We start from the raw sequence: 19,617 nt of genomic DNA, 5'->3' as shown, positions 1-19,617 counted from the left end.
TTCTTTGGACACATGTATAAACATGTTCAGTTTATTGACAGACTGCTGTTCTAGCTCCCATTTCCTGATGCCTACCCAAGATCACACCTACATTTTCTCATGCAAAGAGGAACAGCACAACCACCATATCACACAAGTTTTCAACATCTCACTCACAAATGTGTCAGAATAAATGAAGACAGATGTCAACTTCGTCACAAAGAAGTTGTCTTCATGGACACCACAGATGCATCGGGAATTAGGCCCACGCCGCAATGTGGTAAGATTGTCTGTCAACTGCCTCCACCACAATATTAGTGGTAATTATGCAGATCCATAGGTGTGATATACTTCTTCAGGAGACATCTTCCATAAGTAGCAGCTTTGCAAGCACCGCTAACACAAGCCCTGCCAGCACACATACCATGAGCAAATGTAAACACATATAGATGGACGACATGCCGACTGCATTTGAGCACATCAATGACTGCCTAACACAAGCCGTCGCCTTGATGCACAGCTTGGCGTAACAGCAGATGCAAGCATCTGCACTATCAGGGTTGTGTTAAGACCCACCATTTCAAAGCAGGTGGTCACCTTATGACAGGGAGCTCCTGGCACTCTACAAGGCAATAGTATTTCAGGCAGGACACTGAAGAATGCCCCCTGATTTTTGTACTGTTCACTGCTCTCTTGCGGACTCTATTGCCAACCCATCCAAAGACCTTTCACTCCAATGACACGGACACTTGGACTATATAGCTCATTTTACAATGATTGTCCACCACCTCAAAGGTGCAGAGAATGTCACAGCGAATTATTTTACATGCATCAGCACCTTATTGTCCACAATCCATTATGAGCAGTTTGATGATGCACAATAAAATGAACGTCACTTACAAGCCCTCACCCACATTCCTCCCAGACACAATCCTCTGAATGCTATGTGATACATCTCAAAACAGGACTCACTCTCATATACCTGAATGCTTCCATTGAACAATCTTTGAACAGCTTCACAATCTAGCACATCCAGGCATTTGGCCTACCATCTGCCTAGTCACAGACAGATTTGTTTGGCTTGATGTTAAAAAAAGGCTGCAAACTCTGGGCTTGCACATGTGTACCATTTCAACATAGTAAAATTTTTTTCCAAGTGTAACCACCATTAGGTCAGTTTAACTCCCAAAGGATGCTTCCAGCACATTCACATCAACCTCATCGGCCCATTGCCAGCCTCCGACAGCCACCACTGCATCCCTTCTTTCAGTTATTGACTGAGTCACATGATAGGTCGAGGGATACCACTTAAAGAAATTAGGGCTGAAGCCACCACCAAAGCATTCATTGAAACATGGACATCGAGATATAATTGTCCCACGTCAATTACAACTGACCAGCAAGTCAGTTTGAGTTGGCACTGTTCTCCAAACTATGCCACCCCATGATTCTGAACCACTGCATATTGTCTACAAAATAAAAGACTTGTGGAATGCTGGCACTGCACATTAAAAGCGACCCTCATGTCCCACATTGGATTTTGGTCAGAGGCACTTCTTTGGGTCGTCCATTCAGCATACAGACATAATCTTGGAGAGTCACTTGCTGAACTCCTGTGTGACAAGACACTGTCTCTCCTAGCAGACTTCATACTTCAATTCCCAAACATAAATTGCTCGCCATAAAAAAGATTTAGCACACCTCAGAATTCTGCTGCCTCTCACACACAGTACCAAAAGTGTTTGTCCACAAAACTTTCGCAGACTGCAGCTTCGTCATGTTGAGGGATGACATCCCACACAACAAACCCCCAGATAAGACCACCGAAAGTCAGGGAGTATACGCGGACAAGGAAAAAAAATCTCGGATTTTTCCCAGATTTCCTGGTTAAAAATACACTTCCTCCGGGGTGAAAACACTTTTTCCATGTTAAGTGACAGTACATTTCCCGTCAAACTGCAAAACTTATCAATCCTTTGAATGGTTATACACGGGCGCAGAATTTCCCGGCACTTTAGAAAACGAAACTCAGGGAAAAAGACACGTTTTGAAATATCTTTGATGCGCAGCAACATGTACGCTATGTATTTTCGAATTACGAAAGTATACATTGGAATTCCACCAAACACTGCATGTTACTTTCCGAATCATTGAAATCGAGATTGCGATGCGCTTTTGTAAGCGTCATAGCTCATGTCACGTGACCTCGCCAGCCGATGACAGCAGATATTGAGAGCATAGGACACGTGATGTAATCAGCCAACAGCAACATCACTCTTAAGTAGCACGAACACACAAACAGATAAAAACCTAATAGTTTAAATTAATATACATAGTCTTGCTATAAGAAAAGCAAAGCTTTCACATATAATATTGGCCTCTAAGTTTAATAAGCTGCAAGAGAAGCTAAGCTTTCGCAATTAATAATGTTGATCTTTTTTGCGCGTGTTACTCTTTAAGATATATCACACAAATGTGGCAGTAAAATTTTTAATAATGACATAAATGTCTGATCTTCAGGGTTCAAAATTATTCTAAATGGCTCGTCATCAAAGAGTTGATTTTTAAATCAGAATCAAACGCTCTGTGATTTAAGAAATTCGTGGTTGGCCTACATTCTCGCACATAATTCAACTTACGAAAAAGGATATTTACTTTGAAAGTAATTCGCAATATTTTCCCGCGACTTGTTAGAAATAGGTTCGTTTCAGCAGTTGCCAGAGAGCGCAGATAACAGGCGACACCGCGCTTGCGCAGCTACCACGACGTAGGAAGCCCGCATGTACGTATGTGTAAAACATTAAAAGATCATACATTATGTCATAAAAGAAACAAGACATCAGAGGATACTCCAAGAGCATCGTAATTTCGTGAACCATACTAAAATGTGCAAACTTCAAGTGCATACTTAAAGTGCACATTCGCATGTCCAGGTTCCCAATGAAGTAGACCTCGACCTGATATTAAGCTTTTCAGCGTGGTTTTCGGGATATAAATTTTCTTGGAACACTAGTTCTGTATTATGTCGTGTTTGGTTCTTTATTATGGCATGGTGCTAGAAGACGAAAACGTGCACTTGAAATGCAGCGAACAGTTGAAACTAGCCAGTACTGTGGAATTAAACATTTTGTTTCAAATACACTGACTGCTTCTGCGGAAAAGGTTAACAGAAGTCAAATTTCTTTAGCAAACAGACAAAGATAACTTCATTGTTCTGCAAGGTGATTAATGCCTGACTGTCAGAAAATAAAATCTGAAACTAATGACATATTTTAGCCTTCCGTAATTATGTGAATGTATTTTAATTCACTTGATAGCTCCCGGCTACAGATATTCGTTTTGTTTTCATTTGACGAGAGAGTAAACGAAGGGGAAACAGCAAAATCAATCACTAAATGTAAAGACGGGTCACTGTAACTGACTGCTCTGCGCATCAGCCCCAGATCTACGAAATTTGCGAACTGGGTCAATACCAAAAACTATTTTCAGGACAATGGAAATTGAAATGTCCTGTGGTGCCTCTACTGCTCCTAGTCGGCCGGTTTGACAGCCTGCCCCTCTTTAAAAAAATCTCGCAATTAATAGCGGATGGGATTATTTATAATCGGGAGAACAAGAAGTCTTCAGAAAATTTGCAATCTTTATTGCCTATTAGATAATAACTCTACTTTTTTGTGACATAAAATTAAATATAGGATACGTAAAACCAATAAAGACAAGAGACAAGAAAGAAAGTACGCATTTCTTCATTCCTTAGCTCCTAGCATTTTTTTCTCCCTAATCTTGCTACAGCTTTACATGGCGTGCTTTCCTTTCTGAGAAAGAATCTATTACCTCATCAAAGTTCGTCAAACGTTTGCCACATGAAAAATCGATATGTCGTTCTCTAATACTGAAAAAGCTGTTAATACAAATAACACCCAAGACTGGTGTGGTTTCTCAATCTTATTACATCTATTTTGTCACTGTCTGCTAGATAAAACAGAATAGGCCTTTCTAATATTGCAGCAATTTTGTAACACACACCAAATAAACGAGACTGTTTTGGTACAAATGGTCATTTTTGTAACACGACAGAATATAATTCACGAAGTATCAATATCAAATGCCTATTAAGCCTACTACAAGCAGAAAGCTTTATGTTAGGAAATAGTTTCATATTTCATTCATACGCACCAGTTTCTCAAGCAGGAGATCAAAAAGTAATATGACGAAATTTTTATATAAATTTGTAATCGTCTTATTCTTCCAGAGTTTGTGTGATGTCCCCGTTTCTTCTCCTTCCTTGTTTTAACAATCTTGTCATCACCAATTCTGTAGCTATGCCTGCCGTTGTCAAAATTTGTTCGCCGATTAACCCTGCCAGAATCACCCGTTTAGTTATCCCGCGATTATTCTCCGGTTAGGTATTGTTACATATTCGTACAACGCATTTTCCGCGTTACTTCCAGAATAGAGCTTAAGCGGCTGCTAGCCGGGGACTGTACAACTAGTGCTAATTAGTGTAGCGATGTGGCCAAAACTTTTCTGTCAAAATTTCATTTTCTTGGATACACCGAGAAGATAATACGTAATCTTTCTCACACGTTATTCCTGTCAGTCGTTTATTTCCATTCTGGTAGTCTGAATCTGTTCATTTCGCTAGTAATTATAACAACGCTGACCGTTCGCAAACCCAATCAACCACATAATCAGACAGCGATTGGCATTCATCTGTTCGGCTTTACTCCGCTCAGCTGGTATAGCCCCGTCCCCTTTTGTCTGGGGAAAGTTTATTTCTAGAAGCGACGAGGATTCTCGTGACAAAGGCATCACGTACACTAGGCACGCATTCAAAAATCAACTTATGATTCATTTAGAAATCAACTTCAAATGTGTTCAAAAATGCTCAAAAACCAACAGGGATGCCTTTCAAAATCATATGAATAATCGATAGACCAACGTGCGCCGGATGTTAGGCGCTTTGTGAAACAAGATTTTTTTCTCAAGAATATGAATTTGGCGCCCCCTTTCCCGGTAGCATCTAGCTGCTTGCTGCGACTGCTTGCACAGCCAACAGCCACATTCCTGTAGCCAGAAGCGGGAGAATCTACTACTCAAATGCGACTCAACTGCATATGCACAAGAGCCCGCTCGTAACTGCTAAAACGAATCTAATGTAAACAGTTGTGACTTCACGCTCATCAGAAGCAATTTGTTGTCATGAAGCATTGCACAGTCTTCCTAAAGCCTTTGACACATTTTGCTGTTGGCAGACGCTTGCACGAGCACTGTGTGTCGTTGTTGTATATGGCGTATTTCCTTTGCAATTTAAGTTATTTTTGTTTTTTTTTCTCTTTTATGTTTTATTGTTGAAGTATTATTCTGCAGTAGCGGGATACAGTAAAATCCTTTTTTAGAGTATCGGTTCTTACCAGTCAAAATTACAAAAATTTAACTGAAGACTAAAACAATGAAAAATTTCCGGAATTCAAAAAATTCCCGGGTTTTCCCCGGTTATCACCGGATGAAAAAATTACCGAGATTTTCCAGGATCTCCCGGTTGTCCCGGGTCGTATACACCCTGAAAGTGCTTCGACAAGATGATCGAACCTTCACCATCTAACTGAACGGTAAACCAACAGCCATGTCATTAACAGACTGAAACCTGTGTGGACATTTATGAAGCCGCACTCTACGATGATGTAGGCCAAGTACCCTCCCTTCCAATGCCCAATGACCCTCGAACTATCAGCGTTGTACTGCCGGCTGACCTTTAAGCTCCAACTAGATGTCAATGATTTCCTTCCTGAAGATCTCCATGTCAAAATGATAGACAACGGCCTCACCATCAAAGAAAAACACAGGGATCGCCAGGCCATGGATGGTTCCATCATGTGCACTTCCTTAAAACTATCGCACTGCCGCATGACACTGATGTAGCTGCCCCCGAATCCCACTTCTCCAACGATCGTGTCTTGTCCTCATAACCCGATGACCGCTCCGTCATATCACACAGCCTCCCTTGCCTTGCCGGTTTGCGCACGGAAGTTGAGGAGGGGGGGATAGGGACTCTGTTGGAACTCTGCTTCACGAAGGAACGTTGCTGCCAGTCGACGAGATCCTTTGAGATCAGTTGGTCTAATGACTTCACTGTGTTCAGTTTTTTTGTTTGTGTATGATGATATCATTAATAAACATTGTTCTTCAGAGTATTACGATCGTGTCGTTATTCATTGTAATCATCTCCTACACCCTGTGGAACCACACACCAGTGGGAGTAACCTATAGTTGGCATGTCCTGTATTCCCACTTCCACTGCACAAGTAATAGTGCCTGCCAGTTTTAAAGCATGAAATTTTTCCGTACGCAAAGATTTGAGGCAATTTTTAGAAAAGCGTAGCTCCAGCCCTACTTAACCTTCGTTACGCACTTTTTATAAATGACCGTTAATAATTGTTTTCTGTGCAGGATTTGACAAGGAATACAGGAAAAAAAAATTTAAAAATATCTCATTTACATTTTTTGAAATATGTGTATATTTTTTGTAACTTTACATACTTGCAAAACCGCATGTATGACAGCGCATTTACCGATACCCATTTAGAGCTGTGTCAGTTCAAATAAGCAAAGGAACTACCCATGTCACACACTGACCAACAGCAGGTGTCTAAAGCAGTGCAATTATAACTAAGAACAGATTTTTTGCATACTCAGGAAGAAAGGAAGGAAGGAAAGAAGGGACTTAGGAGTACCAGCAGATTCTGGGTGGAATTACGTAACTCAGATACCCGTTAGACCCGTAGGGAATGAAAAGTCCCATTCCATACTGTTTGTGTTTATTACACTGGATACCAGTACAGCCCGTACACCATTCTGAAGTCTATATACAAGCTTAAAATGTGGACAATTGTATAATAAATGCCTTCTTTGTGTGTGAAATGACGCTGCAAGAATACGTAAATAAAAGTAAGGTTGATAATTTCTATGTAGTTACGTTTATTCATAAACTAAACTAAACTCTGCCAGAACAGGCCACGAAGGCCCAATGGTATCGACTGGCCGCCGTGACCTCCTCAGCTCACAGGCGTCAATGGATGCTGATATGTAGGGGCATGTGGTCAGCACACTGCTCTCCCGGCCGTATGTCAGTTTACGAGACCGGAGCCGCTACTTCTCAATCAAGTAGCTCCTCAGTTTGCCTTACAAATGCACCCCGCTTGCGAACAGCGCTCGGCAGACCGGATGGACACCCATCCTAGTGCTAGACTAACCTGACTGTGGTGAAGTGACGGGAACCGATGTTACCACTGCGGCAAGGCCGTTGGCTACCTTTATACATACTAATGTTAATTTTAATAAAGTATCAGTACAGTACCCTTGTAATATGCAATTATAACATAAAATATGATCGGGCAGTGTTTTCACAAGTTGAAGTTGCATTGACTTTTCGTTGCTTTGCTTCGATGTTTATAGTTTTTTCTGCTTTTATGATATTTTATGAATAAAAACATATCCTTGTTGAGTATAATATGGCATTTCATTTTACAGAAAATAACTGAAATAATGTGTGACTCATAGAACATTGGTGAAATTAGTAACATTTTGTTTTGTTGCAGGCTATGGCTACCTACAGATCTTACAGCTGAAGAAATTTGTACTCAACTAGAAAATTTTCAATGTGATATTGATATACCATTTGAACATCATGATGACAGTGAAGGCAGAATGATGTGCGGTACTCCGCAGACTAATAACCCGCCGTGCGGGACAGCTGTGGGGTCTCAGGTGCCCTGACACGGTTCGTGCAGCTGCCTCCGTCGGAGTTAGATTAAACAGTGTGTAAGTCTAGGAACTGATGACCTCAGCAGTTTGGTCCCAAGGAACTTACCATAAATATATTTAAAAAATAAATAAAATAATAACACAAAAAGTCTTCAAGCGTGTGCTAGTACTTCACAGAATATTACAGAACGTCAACTAAGAGCTAATGAGGAAGAGGGAGTCAATGAAGAAAATATACAAACTATCTCTTTAGGTATGTACTTAGTACTTCATAGAATATGGACGGACAACTGTGCACTTCACTTTCTTTTAAATTATCGTGGAGATGAAGTGTGGAGAAAAGTAGAATGAAGATTGAAGTGAGGACAATAACAGTAGTGAGAAAGGATTATGGAAGGATGATTCAGTTTAATGTCCCGTCGTCAGCGAGGTCGTTAAGAGACAGAGCACAAGCTCAGATCATGTCAAGGATGGGGAAGGAAATCGGCTGTCCCCTTTCAAAGAAACCACCTTGGCAATTGCCTGGAGCGACTTAGAGAAATCAAAGAAAGACTAAATCTGGATGGCCAGATGCGGATCTGAACCGTCATTCTCGTGAATGGGAGTCCAGTGTGTTATCCGCTTCGCCACTTTGCTCGGTCACTAACAGTTGTAAACGATTGTAATGAACAAGTGGATGGCGTAGATAAAGGTGAGGCCTCCGTATGAAATACGCCGAAAATCAAAAATAGTGTTGGTTCAGACTGTTTTATGCAATGCTGGAAATGGCCCTTGAGAATTCCTGTATTTCATACTGTGACGTAAATGAGACACTTCCATTGATTGATTTCAAGTGTAGAACTATGCTTGGTCTACTCACACTTAGAGAGCAAGTGTCCAAAAAAACAGGGAAGGCGAAAGGGTGTCAAAATATTCCTCTTTCAACTCCAAGCAGAAAAAATAGCATTTTCTGTACTAGATGATATACTTTTCTGAATACAGTATCTTACTGGCCAACATTTGCCAATTCAAGAGGCAGATGTGAACTTTGCTCATCTGCAAAGGTGGAATCTAGACCCATTCAAAGCGTTCGGAGCATAATATTATTTGGTTTGTCTGTTAGTCAAACACTGAAATGTTTTTGTAAGTATCACGAGAAGCAATAAGCCTAGCTGTATGATTCTTTTGGGACTTCTCCGTCCCTTAATGTACTTTGCCTGTGTAACAATGTCAGGACTTACAAGTCCTCTGAACATTTTATGTATTTTAATGGCTCTGTATCATTGTACAAATACAATAATTTGCTGTTAATTCAGTAGCAATTCATCAAGTATTAAAGTAAAAATTTTGAACCCTATTTTTTATATTTTATATAGTTACAGTAAATTAAGAGCTAATGCCCCATCGACAGCAAGGTGGCCGAGCGGTTTGAGGTGCCATGTTATGGATTGCGCGGCCCCTGCTGCCGGAGGTTGGAGTCCTCCCTCGGTCATGGGCGTGTGTGTTGTTGTTAGCATAAGTTAGTTTATGTAGTGTGTAAGTCTAGGGACCAATGACCTCAGCAGTTTGGTCCCTTAGGAATTCACATACATCTGAACTTTTTAAAAAAAATTTACAGCAAGGTCATTAAAGACAGAGCACGAGCTCATTTAAGGAAGGATGGAGAAGGAAAGCAGCCGTGCCCTTATTAAAGGAGCCATAGGAGCCATACTAGCATTTGCCAGGAGCGATTTAGGAAAATCATGGAAAAAACTAAATCCTGATGGCAGGAGGCGGATTTGAACCATTCTCCTCCCACATGTGAGCCCAGTGTGCTGGCCACTGTGCCATCTCACTCGATGACGTATTTAAGATGCTATAGAGATTTATACCACCCATGAAGTTCAGAATTTTTCGTGTTTGTTGCCGGACCTAGCAGATTTTAACTCAATTTTTATCATCACTGAGTTTTATGTACTACGGTCGTTGCTGTAGATAGTAGTCGTCACGAGAACATCACAACTTCTCAGTTAAACTTTAGGTTGGTACTACACCTAATTTAAATCATACTATTGTCATGAAATGGTGTAAACCTCCGGACGACACGTCATTCAAATGTCTGCAAAAACAGTGCGAAAATTCTTTCCTGTATTCAATGTATCTTCACTCTTAATTTCCTATAAGACTTACAAGAGAGATGCATCACTAAATTTGTCTGATTTTCATCCACTATTCCGGTGCACAAAAATACCGTAATTGCCCTAAAGGAACCAAAGTGGATACCTGTACCTCAGTGATTTAATAACGTTTCAAAAGGCATTCCTGACTTCCTCTTGAGCCGCCTGGCTACTATTTGGTTAGGTTATTGGTTCCCAACCTGGGCCTTATCGTCCTCTGGGAGGCGTTTTCACTTCTCATAGGGGCAGTGGAATGGAAAACGCAAAGGTGGGAGATCTGTAATGGAAAGAGTGCACTGGGGATGGGGAAAGGAGTGGGAGGAAGATAAGGGAAGGTTCTGTATTTGATAAAGATGTACATGGATTTAATTAATGGAAATGGTAATTCAGTCACCAGTTACTATAAAAATGAGAGCAAAAAAATAAAAATAAATAAATAAATAAAAAAAATAATAAAAAATGGAAACATACAAATGTGAACCTGTTTCACACAACTTTGTAAAAATTAATACTTTATCTGCTACAAACCACTGTAAAATCAGCCCTCGAAGTGGATGAGCTCACACTCATGTAAAATTCCAAGGAAATTTCCCGAAGAGCCTCGTATATACTACTCATTTATCAACAGTGAAGCATCAGTGGTGAGTCTGATGGAACCATGTGTTTGTTATATACCATGACGGTTGCCCAGAAAGTAAAGTTCGATCGGTTGTGAATAGGAAACCACAGGGAAAAATAAAAATTTTTACTTGCAGCAGTTAGCTAAATTGTGGAGAATAGGAGTTTGTGGCACAACTTGACCAGAAGAAGGGATCGGTTGGTAGGACATGTTCTGAGGCATCAAGGGATCACCAATTTAGTACTGGAGGGCAGCGTGGAGGGTAAAAATAGTAGAGGGAGAACAAGAGATGAATACACTAAGCAGATTCAGAAGGATGTAGGCTGCAGTAGGTACTGGGAGATGAAGCTTGCACAGGAGAGAGTAGCATGGAGAGCTGCATCAAACCAGTCTCAGGACTGAAGACCACAACAACAACAACAACAACAGCTACGGTACACCTTCCAGCTACTTCTCTACAAAGTCGCCGTTCCGATATAGACATTTATTGCTGCGTTGTACCAACTTTGCAATACCATCGCCATAGAAGGCAGCCGTCTGTGCCTTTTGCCAATTCTCTGTGCTGGTCTGCAGCTCATTGTCCGGGCCAAAATGTTGTCTTCACAGTCAGCAGAGATGAAAACCAGAGGGAGCCTTGTCCTGGCTGTGTGGTGAGTGACCAAACATTTCCCACAGAAATGCTGCAGGAACGTCTTCATTGTTTATGCAGTGTATGGCCTAGAAAAGTCACGAAGGAAAAGCCTGACAGTTGCGCTATGTGGGACTGCATTTAAATCAGGTGAAATCTCTCGGCAGACACCCATACTTGACGAGTGGCACTATTTTCTAGGCATCTTTAAGTGCTGACTGTGTACTCAGAACTGCAAAATGCATGAGATGATCGACGGGCATACTAGAGACACTGCACAACACATCTGTGCAAAGCTTAATCGGATTTTCACTGTGGTTTCCATCTTGCGACAGATTGGAACATACTTTTTGGAACCCTTCGTACGTGCCTGTATCTGGTGAAGCACAGAGAAAATCTATGGCATCTAATCAGTGACATCCATAGTACATTTTGGAACATATTTCCTCGAGCTGGCAGAGAGAAAGTGCTGCCCAAAGGATTCTTCCTTCGCTTAAAAAATGAATAACTGCCATTATTATATCTTTGTGTAAACAATTTTCCAAATTAAGCAATAAAGCCCTATCAAATTTAGTGATCACTTTGAAATATTGCACATAGGCAAAGTGGGTAAGCCAATTTCTGTTTTCAGGTCTTTGATATAATTTGGAAAATGTAAACTTCGAAACAATGAGTGAAATTATTAATAATGATTTTGGATACATTCAATTTCTCTTAAAATGAAGTTGTTATCCATAAAAATTCGCCATTTTTCAGATGCGATTATGGCAATACTTGGCATAGAGCAAGGTTTTCTAAATATAGCTCTGGGATTAGTACTTAAGGTGTTAGCGGCCGATATGGAGGAAAGTTGTGGCGGCCACAGTTCTAAGGTGGCATGAATGCTCTCGGTTCAAAAAGGCTGAGACTACAAATTGAGACTACAAATTTCCTAACAAGTCAAAAGTTATTTGCAGTGAAAAAGTTGGGTACACCACCGTGTGTTTGGTGTACCTCTCCAAATCACCATCAGCTAGTGAGTTGGACAGCAAAGATGATGGACAGCTAATAACAGACATATGGTATGAGCATAATAGTGCAACTCACCTGTTGGACAATGGGAGCTGGTAACGTTCTATGCCTTAGGCCTTCCCAGTCAAAGCCCTGGAACCACCTGAAAATTAAAAGTTGACAAAAGCGTTGATTTTCCAGCACTTCGTGCTTCAAGCACAAGTCCGTATTTATGAGAAGCAAAGAGATACCGACTTGTGCTTCTTGATGTCCTGAATGCCTCCTCGCTGGTAGCCAAGCCTCTCGGAGGGGGCGTCACGACACAGTCGCTTTATCAAACTTTGTGCAGCTCGCGTGATGTGCCGAGGGAAGTCCACCATGTCGATTCCCTTCAGAATTATGTTATACGTCTTCATAGGATCAGCTGCAGTGAACGGCGGCCTACAAAATGTTTGCTGTGTTACCATTGAGTGCAATAAAGGTGAAAACAAAGACGAGAAAATTACAACTTTTAAAATACTAACAATGAAAATGTTAAATGCAATAACAATAATCTGAAATGAGTGAGGCAACCTTCTACAATTTGACACACAGAGCGAAAAATTCTGTACTGTGCCCCTGTTATCTTACATAATCACTCCTGTAAAAATTTTTTCCAAGTTGCAATGAAGTGTCTTCATTCTTTGTCATTTAAGGGGTATTAATCCAGGGGTAGTCACAACGCGACTTGCGTCTTCATGCGATCTTACCAAGACAAGTGTAGCTCTTCTTTACTTGGCAAATCTGCAAGTACACAAGCAGGTTGTGTTTAGCTTTCACAGCAGCTTAAAATCTTTCAGGAATAATTTGAAAGTACAACATTCGTTCATTGCAAACGTTTCCTGAAAATTTCTGAAACATTTTATAAGGTCCCAGTCGGCTGGGAGATTATTTTATGTAAAGTTTATGACTTCACTGAAGAAATAATTTCTTTTTTAGTTTAAGAATGGCTTTATTAAATTTTGTTTGGTGCTGACAGTGGCAGGGACGGGTAACCTGCTTCGCCAAATATGTATCTGAAGCTACTGGTACTGCAAGAGGACGAAGGACTACAAGGACTAAAACGAGATATTTGTTGAACTGTATAAGTTTGGCTGGAGATTTCAGAAGTAAACTGCTTGTCAACAGAAGAGTGTGCCAAGACTGGTCTTAATTTTTGGCACAATTTAGTATATGCACAACATAACATTTGAAAGAGAGGTGGTGAACACTGGACACATCACATAGCTAAAGTAACTTACTTAGTGTTTGTAATGAAATGTTATTCAATAATGTTAGCTTTAAAATCAAATAAAAATGTTGATATAACAGATCCTTGAATACTACCATTGCTTTTGAGCAATGCCATCATAACAAGCTCCAAAATGCAACAAAACATGATTTATAAATGGCGAGCAATGACATTATCCATTCTCAAGGCATCGAAGTATAAACATGAAATACAGAATAACACAGATCTTTAATAATAAATATAGGAACTAATGTGATTACCAAGGGATATTGGAGGTTTTGATCTGAGTCAAACTACTATAACCGCTAACTCACAACAGTACCCAAATATACAAAACGAAACAACCAGAAAACACGATGCTATAGAATGGTTGCTTTCAAATACGGAAAGAATACACAATTAACACGGACAAAGTTAACAGGCATCGAAAGCATTCACTTGACCTGCGTAGCTCAACTTCAAAGATCGACACCAGTGCAAAAAGCCAAAAAGCAATATCAATACACACAAAAAACCGCACCAATCAACGAAATGAAGTGTCGAAATAAAGCAAAGCAGTCATATAAAATAAAAATTGAGTCTCTGTGTCTCAAAGCAACTAGCACACCAGGCAAGAATTTGGAAATAATCAAGGTCTGATTCCATCGTCTGCTTTTACCTAACAATGCCATTTTGACTCATGACGTCATGTTTCAAATTAACAGCATAGTTTACATGCGTTACTAAGACGACCACGAATAACATTTAATAACAGGCCGATTACATATTTCAAGATGACGATCGCAAGATACAGCATTACGGTCTAAGACAATTATAAAAACAAACTAAGTGTCTCAGTAAGCTACTAAAATGAAATTAACGGAATAACCGTCGCAATGAGGGGGAATGGGTGGGGACAAATTAAAAAAGTTAATAAACACGTACGGTCATTCCAAAGCAACCAAAAAATCTAAAAATTACGGGATATGAATTCGTCTAGAGTAAACCGTACGAAAAAAATACAGAAAATAAAAATTTGGTATACAATAATTCTGTTGACCTGTGTAGGTCAAACGAAGACAGCGATACCAGACACATCCCAGCCGCCCTGTCCTCCTCTACCCTTCCCCGAAAAAAAAAAAAAAAAAAAAAACCTGTAATAAAATTTTTCGCATGACATATACAGCTGAAACAAAGATAGCGATACCGGGACCTCACAACGAACCGTGAAAACCAATGCCGCAGTTTTCATTAGGCCTATACAGGGTGATTAAAGGAAACGTTTACAAAATGACAAGGCACATCGGACATACAACAAGGATCAGTAATCACGCAGGAACCGGGGTCACAAACGCCATGAGACGGCGCTGCGGTCACGAGAGGACGTTGCTATGCAAACACGGCCGGAGCGTGCAGAGACCGTCGCCATTCACGCCTTGCAAGCGTTAGGAAAACAACTTACTGTGAAGTGGCTGAGATGTATTTGATTTATGGGGCGTCCAACTGCAGTGGACGAGAAGCCGTGCGATTGTATCATGCGAAATATCCCGATAGAAAGATGCTGTGCTACACATTATTCGTCATCCTGCATTGCCAATTGTGTGAAACAGGCTCGTTCCATGTGCGCAAGCCGGATGCTGGTCGCCAGTGAGCAACACGGAAGAAAGCGTTCTTGAAAGGGTGCAGCATACGCAGCCAACAAGTACACGAGGTGTATCCCGCTTCACTGTCATCCCCCAAACCCCCGTCTGGCGCCTTGTGCATGACGAAGGACTGCATCTGTTTCAGGCATTGCAACTGGGGGTCTACAACAAGCGCATGCGATTTGCGCGCTGGTTTCTGCAGGAATCCGCTGCAGACCGAAGATTTACAGCGACAGTCCTCTTCACCGATGAGGCTGCGAATAACCCTTCACAATAAACACACTTGTATCACTTCGGGTAAGGTGAAGCTTTCGAATTGCAAGGGGCTATGACTACAAAATTTCTTCTCTCCATTGGGCCTAAGTCAAATGATTCAACAATTACATGAACGAGGATGTGATGAAGTTCATGACCTGTGTACGTGAGCGGATGTGAATCCACATGCTACACATAGGCATGCGTCACAACGCAAATTTACTGTTAACGTGTGGGCTAGCACCGTAGGAGACTGTTTAATTGGGCCGTTGCCAAACGATTTTTCCATACCTATTCGTCGCCGCCTTCGATTTCAGAACGATGGAGCCCCAGCGCATTTCAGCAAACAAATGAGCGACAAATGAGCGCACATCTGCAGGCAAACTTTCGCAGTCGTTCGAATGATTGCGGTGACCAGTCGCATGGCCACCACGATCACGTGATCTGTCCCCAGTCGTTTTTTTCCTGTGGGGGTATCTGAAAGGCCTTGTGTATGAAACACCCGTTACATCGCCGGAGGACCGACTGTGCAGCACTGCTGGGGCAGCAGGACCTCTTTGAGAGACACCAGGTATCTTTGAGACGATGCGCCGTTCAACGCAGCATCGATGTCAGGCGTGCTTTGCCGGATCTGGACAAAACTTTGAGCATCTCTTGTAGTGGGTGTCCATTTGTATCAGGTGTCTAAATAACTGCAGCGCCATTTAGTAGCCCTGGATGGTCTTTGTGACCCTCGGTTCTTATGTGATTACTGAACCTCGTTGTATACCCGGTGTGACAGTTTGTAAATTTTTTTTTTAATGATCCTGAATAACCGTAACACATACATACTTACCAAAAACAGCCCCTCTAAATGAAAGTAACCAAACACAAACCTGAAAACCATTACCTCAAATAAATTCCCCTTGAAGAGTAGTCAACTTCAAATTATCGTAGGTTGGCTACCAAACACACACACACACACACACACACACACACACACACACAGGGAGGGATGGAGGGAGAGGGACGGAGAGAGAGAGAGAGAGAGAGAGAGAGAGAGAGAGAGAGAGAGAGAGAGAGAAAATCGCCCGAAAGAACTATGCCTCTCCACCTCCATGTAATCACCACTCACACACCCACTCACAAATATCCATGTCCAACAAAATACCCAAATGAAAACAACAATTTACATATAAAAGCAACAGGCACAAATCTAAAGTACATAAGCGACAAAAAAAGGATACCAACAAAGACACGGTCCGTTTCGTAATTTTTAATTTCGAAACTATGGTTAACTGCCAGACGAGTGCAACCACTACATCCCAGTAGAAAAACAATCTGAAATAATATCAGAGCCTTATCAACATATTGCTCAATTAATCTCACCAAAGCCCGTTCTGTACGCCGACTCACAACCTTCAAAATAATATATGAACACCACCAACGAAAACAACAGAACTCCCAGACCTAAATTCACACAAGCCACTCCGCCTCGCCATTCCCAAGTTTCGACATATCACACTACCACTCATGCATTCGGGCCTCCTAAGGGTCCTCTATACTTAATGAGTTCACTACAAACTTCCCTACAGAATGAACACCAGTCCAAAACACACCTGCTACTCACACCACTCTCATGCGATGCGCGCACTACCACAGGGGATGCCTACGAGACCAACAATACTTCACAAGTACATCACGCAAGGCCAACGTAGATTTCTCGATCCAGGAATCTCTCACGTTATCTCGTTTACATCTCCACAAGTGTAGGTCTCTTGTCCGAGCCGGAGGAACTCGAGACAACTTCATAAATTGCCTGTATTGCCTGTATTGGCACTAAGCCCAATACCCTGGAAAACTCTAATCTCATTATGGACGTCTTCGCCCATAGAAATGCTGAGCGCCCTCGAACACATTTTCAAAGTCAGTTCCATGTCTACAAACAAACGGACAAACACGCAACATTAAATCTAAATAACCAAGAATCTTGAAAAGGGAACTGGCAGCTCAAACACGAAAAGTAAATTAAAAAACAAAAAATTATCTCCTCTTAAAGGAGAACAAGAACTTTCAAAAACGAACTGTTCGGCAAGCAAATGAATGTACAGACACAACTTCAAGGAAAACAACATACAAACAAATGACAAACTCACACAATTCTCTTTGAAAGAGATACCAACCAACGTGGACTGACAGCTCAAAATGTAGGAAAAGAAGAAAGGAAAAAGTGAAATGTAACTGCAAAAAATTAAAATAAATCACTGAAATGTGAACAACGTACCAACCGTACTACAGACAATGAAAATAGTCAATCACAGCTTGAAGAAAAACTGTTTAAAAGACAAACAACGTTCAATCCAAAGAATGAACAAACTAAGAACGAAAGCTGGTGGCTCAAAAAGCGAAAAATAAATGACTACGAAAGGCTCCGACACCGTTGCTACAAACGAAACCAAAACTCAAACATCCACCACAAGAGTATGTCCATGCTTACTTCAACATCTAGAAAAATTTAGTGCAAAATGTATGTGAATTGTGTCGAAATGACGTAAAAATGAGAGACGTGGGACACAGGAATTTCATAGGAGTTTGCAAATGGATATACATGTCGCATCTATGATGCGACCAAACCAAACAATACTTAAAGAGACTTGTTTCTTTTGCAATGTAATAGACTGTGGTCTTCTTTTTGATCATTCTGCTTTGTGTCTTATTGCTGCGCGGACTAGTAATATCTGGATGTGTGTATTTTACTCGGTTGAGAAAAGTTCTGTACTGCTGGAAATTAGGTATTTGTTATCTTCAAAATATAACTTTTTTAAAGTGATATGTGATTTTACTTATATAGGAGTTAATATAAAGTTATATAAATGTTGGAACACGTGAGGCAATATTGACCGTACGACTTATCTTAGAAGATAGATTAAGGAAAGGCAAACCTACGTTTCTAGCATTTGTAGACATAGAGAAAGCTTTTGACAATGTTGACTGGTATACTCTCTTTCAAATTGTGAAGGTGGCAAGGGTAAAATACAGGGAGAGAAAGGCTGTTTACAATTTATACAAAAGCCAGATGGGAGGTATAAGAGCCGAGGGGCATGAAAGGGAAGCAGTCGTTGGGAAGGGAGTGAGGCAGGGTTGTAGCCTATCCCCGATGTTATTCAATCTGTATATTGAGCAAGCAGTAAAGGAAACAAAAGAAAAATTTGGAGTAGGAATTAAAATCCATGGAGAAGAAAGAAAAACTTTGAGGTTCGCCGATGACATTGTAATTCTGTCAGAGACAGCAAAGGACTTGGAAGAGCTGTTGAACGGAATGGACAGTGTCTTGAAAGGAGGATATAAGATGAACATCAACAAAAGCAAAACGAGGATAATGGAATGTAGTCGAATTAAGTCGGGTGATGCTGAGAGAATTAGATTAGGAAATGAGACACTTAAAGTAGTAGATGAGTATGGACAGAATGACGAAGAGAGTGTGGGAAACAACAGGGAGGACAAGGGGAAAAACAGGAACCAAGTGGGCTGTTGAACTTCGGAAGGACTGGTTGGAATTGGGGATCAAGGTCGAAGGAAAGGAAAATTGGAGGAACAAATATTCACCGACCAATATGCCGGAGATCAATGACAGAGAAGAATACAGGAAAAGATTAGAGTGTCACCAGTGGAGCCGACAGGAGCTCGGAAGAGGAGCGGTAGAGAAGAAGAGAAAGAACGAAGAGGTTCTGGGAGAAGAAGAGGAAAATGCAGTCCACGAAGGGGCTACCCGTAGTCCAATAAAGGCCGTAACGCAAGAAGAAGAAGAAGAAGAAGAAGAAGAAGAAGTAGATGAGTTTTGCTATTTGCGGAGCAAAATAACCGATAATGGTCGAAGTAGAGAGAATATAAAATGAGGACTGGCAATGGCAAGGAAAGTGTTTCCGAAGAAGAGAAATTTGTTAACATCGAGTATAGATTTAAGTGTCAGGAAGTCGTTTCTGAAAGTATTTGTATGGAGTGTAGCCATGTATGGGAGTGAAACGTAGACGATAAATAGTTTGGACAAGAAGAGAATAGAAACTTTCGAAATGTGGTGCTACAGAAGAATGCTGAAGATTAGATGGGTAGATCACATAACTAACGAGGAGGTGTTGAGCAGAATTGGGGAGAAGAGAAATTTGTGGCTCAACTTGAGTAGAAGAAGGTATCGGTTGGTAGGACATGTTCTGAGGCATCAAGGGATCACCAGTTTAGTATTGAAGGGCTGCGTGGAGGGTAAAAATCGCAGAGGGAGTCCAAGAGATGAATACACTAAGCAGATTCAGAAGGATGTAGGTTGCAGTAAGTACAGGGAGATGAATAATCTTGCACAGTATAGAGTAGCATGGAGAGCT

At 41.0% G+C, this 19,617-nt stretch overlaps 1 protein-coding gene across 2 annotated transcripts in view; it reads right to left on the bottom strand.

Annotated features, from left to right (window-relative positions):
- Window positions 1-19,617, bottom strand: part of LOC124798975 (cGMP-dependent protein kinase, isozyme 1) — a 586,392-nt gene that overhangs the window by 30,440 nt on the left and 536,335 nt on the right. For both annotated transcript variants that reach the window (XM_047262520.1, XM_047262512.1), the window contains exons 10-11: window positions 12,371-12,556; window positions 12,212-12,278 (exon numbers count right to left, since the gene is read on the bottom strand). In XM_047262520.1, coding sequence (XP_047118476.1) covers window positions 12,212-12,278; window positions 12,371-12,556 — 253 coding nt within the window. The remainder of the gene's footprint in view (window positions 1-12,211; window positions 12,279-12,370; window positions 12,557-19,617) is intronic.

Source organism: Schistocerca piceifrons, chromosome 1, assembly GCF_021461385.2.
Source record: "Schistocerca piceifrons isolate TAMUIC-IGC-003096 chromosome 1, iqSchPice1.1, whole genome shotgun sequence".
Taxonomy (NCBI): Eukaryota; Metazoa; Arthropoda; class Insecta; order Orthoptera; family Acrididae; genus Schistocerca; species Schistocerca piceifrons.
The sequence above is the reverse complement of the archived record's forward strand: the minus strand, read 5'-3'. Positions and strand labels throughout refer to the sequence as shown.